We start from the raw sequence: 15,809 nt of genomic DNA, 5'->3' as shown, positions 1-15,809 counted from the left end.
TTTTATGGTAAATGATTTTTCTACATTTAGCTATATAATTCCGGCAAAGTTTAAATATCATTTCCTTGCCTTAACTTAATTTTAGAGGCAATATCGCCTCCGTAAATGCAAGACTAGGCAGAATTATACCCAAGGAGACATTTCCCTCGTGTGTATTTCCTGTTAATAGTTCCATTTATCGTATTATGATAATATTAAAGAAATATATAACAATACTTAAAAATGAATGGGTTGTGGGAAATCATTAAACCCAGTTTAGGTGTATGACAGATCGGTAAACCCTAATTAGCGTAATCAGCTAATAATGCGCTCATTACGTAGAAGTAAACTTCCGCCACCCACAAGCGGAGAATTTGTGTTTTACATACTGATATTAGATTTCATTCTTACGTATTCAAAATATTGCAATATCCAATGAGCCCAATTCCCTTTTTAGAATACAATTTTTGCGGTCTGTAAAAGTGTGCTTACACGCGCAATCGTCGGTAAAAGCCTTTTCTCTGCATTCCGGAGCAGTGAAATATTAACAGCAGTGCATTTGAAGAGAACTTTTGGAATTTCATTATATTTTACCGTTCCTATATGGTAACAGCTAGACGAAACGACCAAAATCCATCGAAGCCAGTAACTGTACACATGTGAATGAGGCAAGTGAACGGATGACGTCACACTACAAGAGTTATGAATTATTCATGAGACGGTTTCGGACATCACCAAGACCTCAAGTTTTTTTTCATCTCTCAAGACAAGTTATAATGTGGCAAGTTGCATTGCCTCAAGAAGTACGGTATAGCATGATACTACATGTGATGCACTATTACTCGGGTTAGGGTTAGCTGTAGGGGTCGAAGCTTTAGTCATTTAAATTCGATATGAAATGACGTCGAGATATGGTTATTAAATTTCATTTTTTCCACCAAAATATAAGTGTTTATACTATACTCTTGTCACCTGGAAAGGAATCCAAAGGGCGCCACACACCGCAGGTCAAATTTTGGGAGTAATTAAAACAGTCCCGATTTGGGCCAAAATCGGACAAAATCATAAGTGTATGGTCCTTATGAAATTGGCCATTTTAGCCCAAAATGGCCAAAATGAAAGTTTTCTCAAATCTCTCTCAGGATACGTAGAAGAGACTCCCAGTACCCAGTAGACGCTTCTCTCGAGACAAAAGTGGCATTCGACGAAGCTTTAATCATTTAATTCCATATGAAATGACGTCGAAATATGGTTTTTAATTTTCCAACTTCAAATAACTCACATTTGAAATTCTATTATCACGAAAATGGTATGTTGGACATTGAATTCAACTTCACCAACTTAGGTACTTTAGATAGCCAACTTGTCTTTGTTTCAAATAAATAATTGAAACAAAGAATTTATCTCTCTTCGATCCCTGTAAGATATCGTTCAGAGAGGGAGGGGTGGGGGAGGGGGTGTGGGGATTATTAACAATAGAAGAAGGGAGAGGTATCAATCGTGATTTTAGTGATTCGAGAAAACTTTTTCCTTAATTTTGTATGGAACAGAATGTTAGTTGGGTCGGAGGGGAGGGGGGGGGGTGAAGTTTGGGTAAGTTCGAGTTGTCGTTGACCGTAGATTATGAGGTATTCTAATAAAAATAACAAACTTACAAAGGGGTAGAATTGACCTAATTAAGGAAAGTGTAAACAAGAATCCTAAGAAAAGAACGGAAGGGGGTTGGGAGGGGGGGGGGGGTGACGAGGGGAGTAGTAAACTTGTGGTGGGTGAAGTTTGGTGGGCGGAGTATGTTGGTTGCCCGTGACCTCATATGTAACGTTTTGTGTGTCACATGTTTTTTTTTTCTTTTAGTACGGTATATCAGTATATACCGGTGACGTCATGATAACGTCAAAAATGTTTCTTTTCTTTTTCAAACAGACATAACCGTATAAGGTATCTTACAGGAAATTGATTAATTAGCTATTTAATGTAATGAAGTCATTGTATTTGAACCTAAAATCTTTAGTCGTGTTTCATTCATTGTGGTTTTCCGTTTTCATTTGTTGTTAAAACAAACGTCGTTACGAATATCGTCTATATACATCATTGCGGTTAATTGCTTAATTGAACGTTCTTATTCGTTGTAATTGTTGTATTTGGATTGTATCAGGGGAACTCGCGAGCCTAAAGTATCCTCAATTGGCTTGCCATCTTGTCATACATATTATCTACCTGTATATGTATACAATTTGGAGATATTACTGCAAAAAAAAACGGAAAAAAAAGAAAGAATGTTACTATGTAATAATTTTGAAAGTATATGGTCGGCATCTCATGTCGTGGGTTCCTCTAGATTTGGAGATTTCGGCTGGCGAAGCATTATTCATATATGAATAATGTACTTCTTGTACAAGTATACTTCTTGTTAAGGAATTGGTAAATTAATGGTCAACAATAATACACTATAATACACTAAAGTTAACCTGCATCAATTATGTAGAATAATATATGATGTTGGGTTTCGCGTTTGTTACGAACGCAGGTATTATTGTTCATGTGACGGCTTCACGTATTGTGTGTAAGTACATACATCTTTGACACCTGCAAAACCGCGCAAAACTGAACATTGTTCGTATTGATACATTGTTGTGCGATTTGACTATAGTATAAAACCTACTGCAGACTATAAACATTCTTCTATGTATATAGCACAGTGGCTGCACCTGTGATGATTTTGGTGGTAAGACACTCACGCTAAATCATACCCATGTCTTTGCACCCATGCATAAACATCATAACCTTGATTTTGCACCAATGCATGACAACACATCCTTGTTTTGCACCCATGACATCCTCCAGACTGTTTAACGATACCCGTTGGTGCCTTTCAAATTTTGCGTATAGGCCTATTTGTTTTATACACAGTATAACATGCTCAAATATATATTCTCTGCAGGCTGGGACGTGTTTTAAAGAAACTCTACAATAACAACGCCCTACTACTAAGGATCAGCCTTGAAACGAAAGTAAAAGTAACATGCCATAAACTCCCTCCCCCCCCCTTTCCACCCCCCCCAAAAAAAAGGTAATGCCAATAAAGATATATGTTTCATGTGTGACAAACGATACGATATGAATTGATAGGGTTGAAAACGAACATAACACAAGATCTCTTTTATTCTCTCCTTCTTTTTATACACGATTTTCGCGAACTACAGACATTGTACGTCGATTTCATTTGTTGAACCTCGCTTTCAAGACTCTAGATTCGGTTGTTGGGGAAGTCGGTGGTAGGCTATATAGGAATGACTGGGACGTTGTCAAAGATGGGATAACCATGGGTGACTTTAAATATCTATTGATGGCATGGAAGACTCGTCCCAAACCGCGTGCCGCGCTCTGAAAAAGTTAACTTTAAGTTGCTTGCAAATGACGTTTTCTTATTGTCGCTACAAAATACAGACAGTAAATGAAACGTGATACCTTGTTATCTTTTAGCTAGACCTGAGATGTCCATCGCTGCTATGTACACTGTGCTGTGGGTATTAACCGTAGCTGTATTGACTGTACTCTAGTGTCTAATTACCGACGGTAGCAAGCTCTGTGTGTATTTTCTGGGATCGATCGTGGTGTCTAGCACTTCTGTTACACCTCTTTCGAAACTAGCTCAGATTACCGGCATGAGACGTTTCTTTGTGCGCGGGTCTTCACACCCTTTAACTTAGTTTGCATTGACAAATGTTTAGTTTGTCTACTCAATGTGGCCACTTTACAAAGTCTGCCATCAGCTAGAACCTTTCCTCCATGTCAGTCAAAGCTACTACTCGATGGCGTCAGTAATGTTGTGAATGAATGATAGAGAATACAGATTTATCAGATCAGATCAGATTGCTAACTTCCTAGAGAGGTGTGTTTTAATTTTTTTGGACCCCGACTGATATCCGATCGTCATCTTAATAAGTGTAAGCAACTTAATCCATATTAGCTGAATAGCTAAGTTTAAACATATTTCGGCTTCAATATTTAAAAATATTATTATATTATTATATATTACATTGCAGATTTCGATCGTGACCGAAAGTCCATGACTGAGGGAAGGAGGGTGTGGAATGGGGGTGGGGGGGGGTGTCAAAACGTGTCCGTGTGTCTGCGTGTCCGGGTGCGTGTATCAGTGTCCAAGTTTGTGTCAAACACTCTTCCGAGACGGCTGGAGCGATTTTCTTCAAAATTGGTGGGAAGGTACCCCAGGGTGAAACCTTGTGTCTCGTAGACCCCAGGAACCAAAGGGGGAAAGGTCAGAGATCAAAGGTCAAATTGAGTGCAAATTGAGTTTTTGCTATTGCGCCTGTCAAAAATAGCACTATACAGTTACTATAACGAAACCGAAACCAGTAAGAGTTACTATAATAAAGAAAAATAATAATAATCAGCACTTATTTTACGACGCTTAATCGACCACAAATAAGGGAGAAACCCTCAAGGGCTTATGTATTACAACTTACACTTCGGGTGGCTTCCAATCCAACATTTTTAGCTCAAGTTTGGAATCTTTTTCAATTTAGAAAGTCATTGCAGATGGAAAAACGGAGATTGCACTTGGATGAAAAACCCACCGGGTATCGAACCCGTAACTTCCCGATCGCTAAGCCTCATTGCTTCACATGCCACCGCCATTATCCAATCGGCCACAGCACCGGTACAATTAAACCGCCTTTATCCACGGGTACCACTCAACCGGTATAGCTAAAACATGACAACAATAGCACGGGGAATCAAGCTTGTCTTCTGTCAAGCTAGGCTTCATAGTTGTTGCATTTTGTGTTAGAACCATGTGTGGGGTAAACTTCTGTGCCTCGGTATTTTTACTAATTTCCACAATAAGACGTTTAGATTCTTACATCACCGCAAACTCACATTTGGTAGTATTTTACTATTTGTTATGATGATGATGGTGATGATGGTGTTTATGGTGATGATGATGATGATGATGATGATGATGATGATGATGATGATGATGATGATGATGATGATGATGATGATGATGATGATGATGATGATGATGATGATGATGATGATGATGATAATGATGATGATGGTGGTGGTAGTGGTGATGATGATGATGATGATGATGATGATGATGATGATGATGATGATGATGATGATGATGATGATGATGATGATGATGATGATGATGATGATGATGATGATGATGATGATGATGATGATGATGATGATGATGATGATGATGATGATGATGATGATGATGATGATAATGATGATGATGGTGGTGGTAGTGGTGATGATGATGATGATGATGATGATGATGATGATGATGATGATGATGATGATGATGATGATGATGATGATGATGATGATGATGATGATGATGATGATGATGATGATGATGATGATGATGATGATGATGATGATGATGATGATGATGATGATGATGATGATGATGATGATGATGATGATGATGATGATGATGATGATGATGATGATGATGATGATGATGATGAAGATGATGGTGATGGAGGTGGTGATGGTGATGATGATGATGGGATGGTGATGGTGATGACGATGACGATAATAACGGTGGCGATCTCGATGACGAACGACGAAACCATTCACACACAAAAAAAATGGAAGAAAATGTCAGGAAAGCTGACGGTTAACCGACAGCGTTGTATTGACGATGTTCCCAATCAGGAAGCCTTGTACACCGAACTGTGCGTGATCAAAGCTTTAGATACAGGATGACGTCACTCCTCTGATCTGACTGTATACGTACAACTAGTAGGTTACACCATGGAGCTATTACCGGTAATAGCTCCATGGTTACACTCAGTTCAGTTTTCACCGCATAACGTAATAATATAGTAGGAATCAAAAATTCAGTAATGTATACACCGTTCGATTGAGCCAGACGGGATGAGTGCGGTTAACCATGTGAGCTTAACTTGAGTGGTATTTAATAGGTATTGTCACGAGTTATCTGATCTCCATCTACCTTGTTAAACGTTTGACCGTTTACCTCTCTGACATTGCAACAGGCGTTCACATGATGGTTCTAAACCTATAGTAATACATGAAGGTGTTGCGTCATGGGCATGTGACTTATACACACTAAACTCTTCTTCACTTTCAAGACCCACCAAAGCATAGATGTAAGTTTTCAACTGCAAGTATATCCTATATTCCCAACACATTATGATAGCTGAGATCTTGGCCTGTCATGGCACTTGCAAATCTCCATATCATGACCGTTTAGATTTTGAAGCCAGAAGAGGAGCAAGTATAGCATATACTGAACCCCAAACCCTTTCATCTTCTCGCCTCGGAGTAATGATCAAGAATTAACCAACTTAGAATTTCTCAAATGGTTTATACAGGCGCGTAGGGAGGGGCGAGAGATTCGGCATTGCAAACTTTCTAAGCGCATAGCACCACCATGATTGGCGCGAAGCGTACAAGAAAATTGTGGATGAAAATGCCTCCCAGATCGCTGGAAATGGCACTTCCCAGGCCTTGTAAGTTGCATATTAGCATTTTCTCTTTTGAAAATACTAGCGATATCATAAAAACATTAAACAATTATTAAAAACATGATCAAGGGGGGGGGCGGGGGCGTCTGCCCCCTTCGCCCCCCCTGGCTTCACGCCTGGGTTTATATCACCTTCAATCCACCAGGCTAGTTTCACACGATCTGTACTTTTAAAATGATGCTCTTTCACACAAAGTCAGAAAAAAAGCAGTGATGGTAACTGATAATATGCTAAAACAAGCAGTATTAGGTCATTTTAGCTCTTTTCTCCAATATGTTGTTGAAACTTTCTATAGCGGATGTACACTACTCTAATTGCGGTGCGGTATACATGTTAAACAATATTTGTGCATTCTAGTGTGTAAGGGGCAATCTGAGAGATTACGTATCGGAAAACGACCGGAATTAATATAACGGTGCACCAGCAAACATCCGGTTAAAACGTATTGAATGCGGCAAGTCGTTCATGTTAGGCCCAGCTTCTGCTAATCCGTTCGAAACCGTCACCAGAGATAACTAAATATATCAAAAAGGTCGTTGAAAGGTCAGTGAGAGGCCAATGTGTAGTCTTCGCCGAGTCGTTTGTAATACTCATTTTTCTCGGGTGCAAACTGCACATGCCTCTGAGTCCGTTTCTGCCTAGCACGAATACATGCTGGTCCACTGTAGTTTACATGCCCGGGGATCTGTCCGATACAAACGAAAGCGCTGCCGGGGGCGTTCTCTAGGCAGTACAGCAAATAGATACGGGAAAATAGCATTGTGAAAAAGAAAGGTACGTTAGGCTGTGTGACTAGGGTCTTAACAAAACTAGCCAACGTAGAGCAGGGTATACCGATTCCCGAACAATTACATATATATATTTTTCAGGTTCTCCGGTCGAATAAAAAACCTGCCGGATTAGTCTGATAAAAGTGAAATACCTAGTACCAATAATTCTATTTTATCATCGATAATACCTGCAGGGTAATCATATATAATTCAGTTTTTTTTCAATTGATAATGGAAGGATTTTTTGTCGATAAACTACAGATTGTCGAGCCACAAACCTGGACGTTTTCGAGCGAAAATCATCAGTGGCATATCTGTCTAATTATTGGGTAATTGGCTAACATATATGTAGCTGATAGACTTTTTTTGCCAGTGACCTTATTAACATGTACACCGGTATTTTTACGGTCCTACATGTTATGTCAACCATTTCACACGTACTCGGTATATTCGCATTATGTGTCCATTATACCATAAAACTACAAATGGACATGATGGTAGTAAAACAAATTGGAGATATATATATATATATATATATATATATATATATATATATATATATATGTATTTATTATATATATATATATATATATATATATATATATATATATATATATATATAGGCTATATATATATATAGGCTATATATATATAGGCTATATATATATATATATGTATATATAATATTATATACATATATACACATACACATATATACATATAGATGCTCGTGTAACGCTCTTAATAATTCAACTCAACATATTTACCCTAATACCATCACCCTATCACCCCCTCTCCCCTTCCTCGTCCTCCCCGCACTACCTACGTGCAGACAATCCCCTCGTGACATGAACAACGCGTCAATCTTTGTATGACGTCAATCTTTGTATGACGTCATTTATCACGGGCTTGTCGACCTAACTAAGTTTCCATGCGTCGGTATTCCAAGATTTTCTTAAACCTACATTGTCGTTCGAAATTCGTGGTTTATTATCGGCGAAAAAAAGCAGTATTTTCCGAAAATCTATGATTATCTATGTCAGTCCAGATTGTTCACCCTATAAAAAAGGGTTCTCATAAAACTTGGACTCGCTTGTTTCGCTTCATATACCGCCAAGATGAGGCTAATTCTCAGCAACAAAAACGTCTCAAAAGTTTCACCAAACAAGTCGAAAGTGAAACAAAAGTTTATACATTTTAGAAAATGTAGACATTTTTAAATAAAAACAATAGTCGACATTTTCTATGTACGATATGCCGAGCCAGGCTAGAATCTACCAAAATTCAAAGTGAGATTCTTTTGGGGAATCCCCATTGCATTTCATATCCCCCTCATGTTTTTTTTTGTGAGTGTCTTTTTTTTGGTAGTTTCCTACGTCACTGGTGTATTCGATTGAACAATCACAATCCAGTAAGATCCTTCATAATCTACCAAGATTAATAATGAAATATTTACATTATCTTTATACGAGACAAATTGGATTGAACGATTAATTTATAATCCGCCCCTCCCCCACACACCAACCCACCCACCTTAAGCCGCAGCATTTTCAAGCATTTCTTGTTCTTTCATATAGCGATGTTCAACACATGCAAGCTAAATTTATATAGTACAAGATTCATCACCCCTCTTACCCCACCCCCTCTTACCCCAGCCCCTCTCACTTCGGTATCTAATCACCTTAATTGACATATTATTGAGTTCTTCTAATTGGTAGTTTTTTTTTATTTATGTTTGTTTAGTTAGAAGGTAATGACGAGAGGATTGGATGAGGAGAGGTGGGCGTTAAGTACCTCGTAAATCATCAAACAAAACAATGAATAGTTTGAATATCAAACTATCTGAATAGCATTTAACAAAATGTTCCTTATCTCGACCTACAGCGGGCGTATATTAGCAAACATGTTAAAACTTACCTTTTTAGAGATGCCTTTTTTTTTATTGATTTCATTTCATTGGTTGAAGGAATTGTGCGGTATTTTTAAATATTTTTTGATAATTCATTGTTTTTAGCTGTCTTACAAAGAATTTGAATTGATGCACTTATTTCGCCTTTCTACTATTTAAATCCATTTTTGTTACCTTTTTATATTTGTATCTTTAACATTAATTTATTGTGTTTTTTTTATTTTTTTATTTCATCTTAACTTGTAAGTTTGATTGGAAAGCCCCCTTAGAGAGCGATCTTATATTGGACAAAGCGGTATATAAATTCTGTAAAATCAAATCAAATAAATCAATAAATAGTAGGTGCTGACGGTTGGCGGTGAGAACATTCTATAACCAAATTCATAAATATTTTAAACGTCTCAATAAAACAAACCAATATAAATTATCCGACTTTGATTAACATATTATCAAGGCTGCAGCTGAACTCATTGTTTTATTTTTAAAAATTGACCAAATTGAAAAGTACACATTCTGTCCCGTATTCTTCTTGTTCTTCTTCGATGTCTACATTTATGTCAAGTTATGTTGTAATGCCAAGTATAACATTGATCCTGAAACCAGGACATGTCAAAAGAGAGGAAGGAAACCCTAGTTTTGTTGTTCATGGTAATTTGATCTGACGATAATAAAAATAAAAAAAATCGATCTTAATTTGTCTCTAAACAGATAAAGAACACACGGATTTCCTTTGTAGCTGGCAGCAATGTCAAGCAAAGTTATGTTTGATCATTTTTATTCTCTTTCCCCCGTACGTCTCAATCATTTGATATATTTAGATCATAACAGGGTGAGAAGGTTAATATTTCTGAAGAAGATCGGAAGTGATCTGAGTGGGGTATATACAAAACAAACACGATACCTGGGTTTCCTTATAAATATTGGCAGTGAAAGCGTAGAGCTGTAGTAATTCGTTCAACAGCCTTCCCAGAAAGTCCCGTCTGTATAAACAGAGAGTTGATTCCTGGTGTAATATTGCAAAAGCAATACATTTTTTGGGGCTTTCACAACACAACTATACATACGATCCAATTTCTGTTTTGCTTATATAGGGTGATATTCATTTGCTAGAGTACCGGCTAAAGTTACGAAGAATGGGTGCCTGCCAAAAGGTGAGTACTTCAATGTAATTGTCGTCAACAGAGCGTTGGAGGATATTATGTTGAATTAATATCAAATATAATTTTGTTTTCATAATTTAGGAAGTAGAAACAAGCAAAATAAATTGCGTTTGGTAAGTTTTTTCAATAGAGTAAAACATAAATATATATATAAATATATGTATTTTGTTATGATTCTGAGGCATTTGCTTTGCAGTGTTACCAACTTATTGCATACTTTAAGAATTACATTTGATTTCTGTGCCATGTATATAACTCGCACATTGCTACTTCAAAAAAATAATCGAAAAGAAAAGAGAAAATGGAAATTCTTGTATCTCAAAACCGTAGAATAAGATGCAACATCAGATTGGTAAATGCCAATGGTCCCGTTTTCTATTTTTTTTTTTTTGCATTTTAATTATCTTCAATGTATAAGCCGATATATTGTTACGTATGTGAAGTGTGTAGCCTAGGCTTATAGGATATGTGCACTGTTACAGACGTTCTTCGGGTATTCGCGATATGTTAACAACATTCGACGATTTGTCACATTTTTGTTTGGCGTGAGAGTCAAGATGTTGTTAGCTCTGTTATTCAAACTTTCTTGCTTGGTGACTCCAATTTTCTCCTTCTCTATCTTGGCGACTCTGCAGTAGTTGTGGTTGTTGTTGTGGCTTGACCCTAGGGGTATATACGGGGGAAGAGGTACCCCTTCCTCCTTTATGACATTTTAAATATGGTTAAAGGGTGCTTATAGTCGAGAAATGGTATAACAGTTTGCAATTTTTGAAGTAAGTCATCTTTAATATTATTTCGATTATTCCTTAAAAAAAAAAAAAAAATGGGCGACACTAAAATGATCTCGCAACCGCCCGTAATTTGAATATCAGGGTTTTAAACTATACGCCCGTTCTGGTAAAACGAAGAAGAGGAAAAGATGGATAAAAGAACAAAACAAAACGACTGAAGTTTATTAATTAAGACACCAAAAAATCCGATCGACATCTTGGGATCATGATTGTTTAATTTGATTATTATTTTTTTTTTTTATATCATTATTATTATTTTTTCTTTATGTTGTATCATAATTTTATTTGTTTTCGTTTACGCCTGACAGATTCCTTACCTGTTGCTAGTCTTGACTATCGCGCAACTCACAACGATGGCTTTCTGCATTCCACTGCAAAACATGAAAACAGCAACAGAAGCAGTGAATGAGATCACGGGAGACGATACTTCGTCGACCATGACGGAGATCGGAGGGGGTTCGGACGTAGCCAATCAGCGCCGGTCACGTGACGTAGCTTGCCCTGAACCGACGCCTGAAGACCTCGCTGATATAGTAAGCAATGCCGAGGATACTGTTGAAATATTATCTGAAAATGAGGAATTAGAAGTTTGGACGAGCCTCACCGGTTGGTCCCCCTACCTTGTCGATTCGTGTAACCACCGTGACGTCATCGCTAACGCTGCCTTGAATACGAGGACACTTTGTCCGTACACGTACGAGGAACAGACGGATACTCATAGGTAAGAATTAACTCAAAAAAGACAAATCTGCTGGATGAAAGTAATTGCTTTGCAAAATTGCTGAAAAAAATTTGCCTTAAATCTTTAGTTAGCGAAGAAAAAACCTAGGGAAGAAGGGGAGGTCATTCTTCCTTGGGTGAAGGAGATGAGGAAATATCAGAAAGTGGTTTCAGGTTTGTTTGACCTGATCAATTATTATTTACAAAGACTCCTTTCGAGCAACAGTGATAACGCATGACTTTTATCACCAATGAGAAATGTTTCCAAAAGTCAATCCACCCACTTCAACCCTTCCACGCAACTTCACCCAACTCCACCCCTCCACCCAACTACACCCACCTTCACCCCTCCACCCAACTTCACCCACCTTCATTCACCTTCTCCCAATATCACCCCAAATAGATACAGTAAAAAATAATATTGCAAAAAAAGAGACAGAAAACATTATACGTTCATATATGGCAAATATATAGCCTACCGTATAACCCTATTGTATATATTTCAAAAACTAACCATGCTCGTTCAAAGTGTAATCAAGTGTAGGATAACAACATACACGTTCACATATGACGAATATATAGCCTACCGTATCACCCTATCGTATACATTTCAATCATAACCTTGTTTCACCACTGTTTTTTTCCTTGACAGATATCCACAAACAATACCGCAAGTGAGATGTAACTGTACGGACTGCTACAATCCTAACGATGTACATCAGGATAATACGTGCCGTCCTGTATTCAAAGATATACCAGTGCTCAGACGAGGAGGAAGTGAAGACGATAGCAATGATCCCTGCAGGTTGGTTTTAATTATGATAATTCTCCTGAACGCATGCGCACTGCGAATCCATTTGGGTTGATGATTTGTCGTACCGCATTTTACCCTTTCAACAATAAGCGGTATTTTATGTTAGGCTCCAATAATAAGCCTGCACTCTACCTCCTTATAGATACTGTAGAACGAAGATAAAGAATTTCGGCGATCGCAGCGTGGTAGCTTCTCTCTGCATGATCTAATCGTTTGGAATGAATTCCTTTCGCCTCTATATGTTCCATTGACTGTCTGAGCTTTGTTCTAAACCAAGCTGAAATCTTTAGTGTAGTGCGCGCTACAATATTGGCATTTGTTGGCCAAGTGAACGATGCCTACATGACTAGACGTTGAAACTTAAAGTTTTATATAGTCTCTGTACATTTGCAGTTTCAGATGCTATCTTCGTAGCCAACTTATTCTGAGCCTGTCACGGGCTCACAAGCGCCCTTACTTTTTAGGTATACCTGTATGACTATACTCCCTGGTGTGTTGTCCGCCCCAAAAAATAACACCATGAACAACCGAAAAGTTCTTCCCAATACTGCAAGCATTCAACGCGCACTTCAATACTGCGTATTTGCATTCACATACTATTCTAGTTTGTATTGATTTCCGTTAAATTGCACAATAATTTCATTTTATTGCAAAGCGCATTAGAATCCTCGGCAGACTTGTACGCAAATGAATATGTATTATTATTAATATTATTATTTATATTGTTATTATAAACAATGGATTGCATGTAGTTTCCTTACCTTTGTCTGCCAAAGAACAAAAGACTGTCGTTCGCTCGTGATCTGATACAAATGCATGGCCCGCCATATAACCGGTTGGCATTTAAGCAACGACTTCAATGATACGATGCCAAAATAATGCATTTTCGGCTACCGTGTCACAATGGCTTCTTTGCCACTACACTATAACTACAGGATTGTACAGTTAGTATATGTATCATGTATTAAGGCCACGTGATGTCATATCTAGCTGATCTGGTTCTTAAGTCGATTCGAAATGTCCAATTTTGAATTACTGAGACTCTTCGATAAATTATGAGATTTAAATTCTCATTAAATTATTTTGTTTTGTTTTCTCCAAAAGATACCACCTGACCTACGAACCTGTTTCCGTCGGATGTGTGTGTACGAGGGCATCGTCTGTACGTAGCAATGGAACAAGAAGCAACGATTCGTAGAGAGAGGAAATATCATCAAATTATCATCTATCAATTGATCGTGACGGTTATAACTTCAAGCTTGAAGGTGCAAAAACCACTAACATAAGGGGAATGTCAATATACTAGTCTAAAAGATGATTTTATGGCAGAATATTGGTCTCTATATGTTTTTGATGGTTTTAAGGTAGAAAACAGTCTAAAAATATATGGAAATTAAATGGAGTTGCTTAAATTCTCCTTTAAGAATCGATACACCATATAGTTTTAACCTGACGATCAATAAATTCAAAGTAGCAATGAAAATTTCGGAAATACAAAATTCGAATGAAATATCAAAGTTTATTGATTTTCTTACTATTTATATGTATTATAATATAGTAACCTATTCGAAATATTTATATACATATTTATTTATTTATATATTTATTTATATATTTATTCATACATTCATTGATTTGTTTTCTACTATATACCTATCTTTAATTGTTTTTCCCAAATGGAGATTAAGTATTCATCAAAAACAACTTCCGTAAAGAGCATACTTTGTCTCTGCTTTTGGGGGATATTGGAGACAGAGGGTGTAGGGGGGTGGGGGGGGGGGAGCGGGGGGCGGGGGGTTCTAGTGATTGTTTGTGTGTGGAGGTGGGTTGATGGATAGTGGGGATTAATTAAAGCATATGGGATAACACATCGTGGTAGAAGAGGGTAGTGGAGGGACGGAGGAAGGTTAGAAAGTGTGTTTGTGGAGAGGGGGTGGGGGTTTACATGATGTGGGGTGGGGGTTCCATATACCTTAAAAATCCTTGTTACACTTTTATAATATATCGTTCTTCTTCTTCTTTCATATTTCTATATTTATATTGTACTTCTATATTTATCAAGACTTCCAAGTAGCATAAAAGAACGTCACAATGGCGTCATAAGGTTTCATGGTCAACAGGGGATGTATTAATAGTATATATATATATATATATATATATATCGTTCTTCTTCTTCTTTCATATTTCTATATTTATATTGTACTTCTATATTTATCAAGACTTCCAAGTAGCATAAAAGAACGTCACAATGGCGTCATAAGGTTTCATGGTCAACAGGGGATGTATTAATAGTATATATATATATATATATATATATATATATATATATATATATATATATATATATATATATATATATATATATATATATCATATATAATATTAATATATCAAAGTTATAGATCAAAATCAGAAGAAACACGAATATTCAGTCAAGAGTTAAATACCTTTTGCATAATACTAATGATCATATTTAAGAAGTACATACATTCATTCCTTCATTCATTCATTAACTCAATCATTAATAACGTTATTCATTAAGGTAGTTCTTATATTTATAATGCTTATTATTCATATATATTTATTATATTAATTAATTCATAAATATAGATATATTTTCATGTATAGATTTTTCGATTTTTTGGAATATATATTTGTAATTTGTTAATTAAGTTGACAATGCAGATTACAAAATTGTCATCTAATTTCACTATGATTGCCAAATAAAACCTGTCCTTTTTGAATAGCAGGTTAAGTACAATAACAATGAAATAATGAATTCATCAACTTCGGGAAATGAATGCCAGATATATCTTTTAATTAAGAACGTTAATAACTTATATGAAGTTTGTCTGTTTAAATTTTTGCAATGAAACATTGCTTTTAATTACACCTTTTTCAATCAAGGTTATTTGTTGCATATTAAGTCTTGTATATTACTTGTTTTATAACATTCAGTCTGAAAAAAACTATATGCTTGTCATCTTTACTTCTACTCTTTCCTCTTAAATGTACCAGTCTATCTGTAATATTATTATTATTTTTTGTTAACCTACAGAAGCTGTGCTTCTCACACCTCGATCAGCCTGCCCCTCCAAACCCCACCTCCCCCCCCCCCCTCCCTTCACTAGATTCA

At 36.7% G+C, this 15,809-nt stretch overlaps 1 protein-coding gene across 1 annotated transcript; it reads left to right on the top strand.

Annotated features, from left to right (window-relative positions):
- The first annotated feature begins 10,129 nt into the window (after nucleotides 1-10,129).
- LOC139983074 (interleukin-25-like) lies at nucleotides 10,130-14,427 on the top strand. Its single transcript, XM_071996412.1, has 4 exons — nucleotides 10,130-10,339; nucleotides 11,448-11,860; nucleotides 12,512-12,664; nucleotides 13,778-14,427. Exons 1-4 carry the CDS (start codon nucleotides 10,322-10,324, stop codon nucleotides 13,869-13,871), a joined length of 678 nt encoding a protein of 225 aa, XP_071852513.1. The 5' UTR covers nucleotides 10,130-10,321; the 3' UTR covers nucleotides 13,872-14,427.
- The last annotated feature ends 1,382 nt before the right edge of the window (nucleotides 14,428-15,809 follow it).

Source organism: Apostichopus japonicus, chromosome 16 (assembly GCF_037975245.1).
Source record: "Apostichopus japonicus isolate 1M-3 chromosome 16, ASM3797524v1, whole genome shotgun sequence".
NCBI classification, from domain to species: Eukaryota; Metazoa; Echinodermata; class Holothuroidea; order Aspidochirotida; family Stichopodidae; genus Apostichopus; species Apostichopus japonicus.
Note: the sequence above shows the minus strand (reverse complement) of the source record. Positions and strands in the feature narration are given on the sequence as shown.

Bases quoted from the DNA above. Each gene is read 5' to 3' on its own strand.
- LOC139983074 (XM_071996412.1), top strand. The intron at 11,861-12,511 runs GTAAGAATTAAC...TTTCCTTGACAG, and splicing joins GAACAGACGGATACTCATAG to ATATCCACAAACAATACCGC. The intron at 12,665-13,777 runs GTTGGTTTTAAT...TTTCTCCAAAAG, and splicing joins GATAGCAATGATCCCTGCAG to ATACCACCTGACCTACGAAC.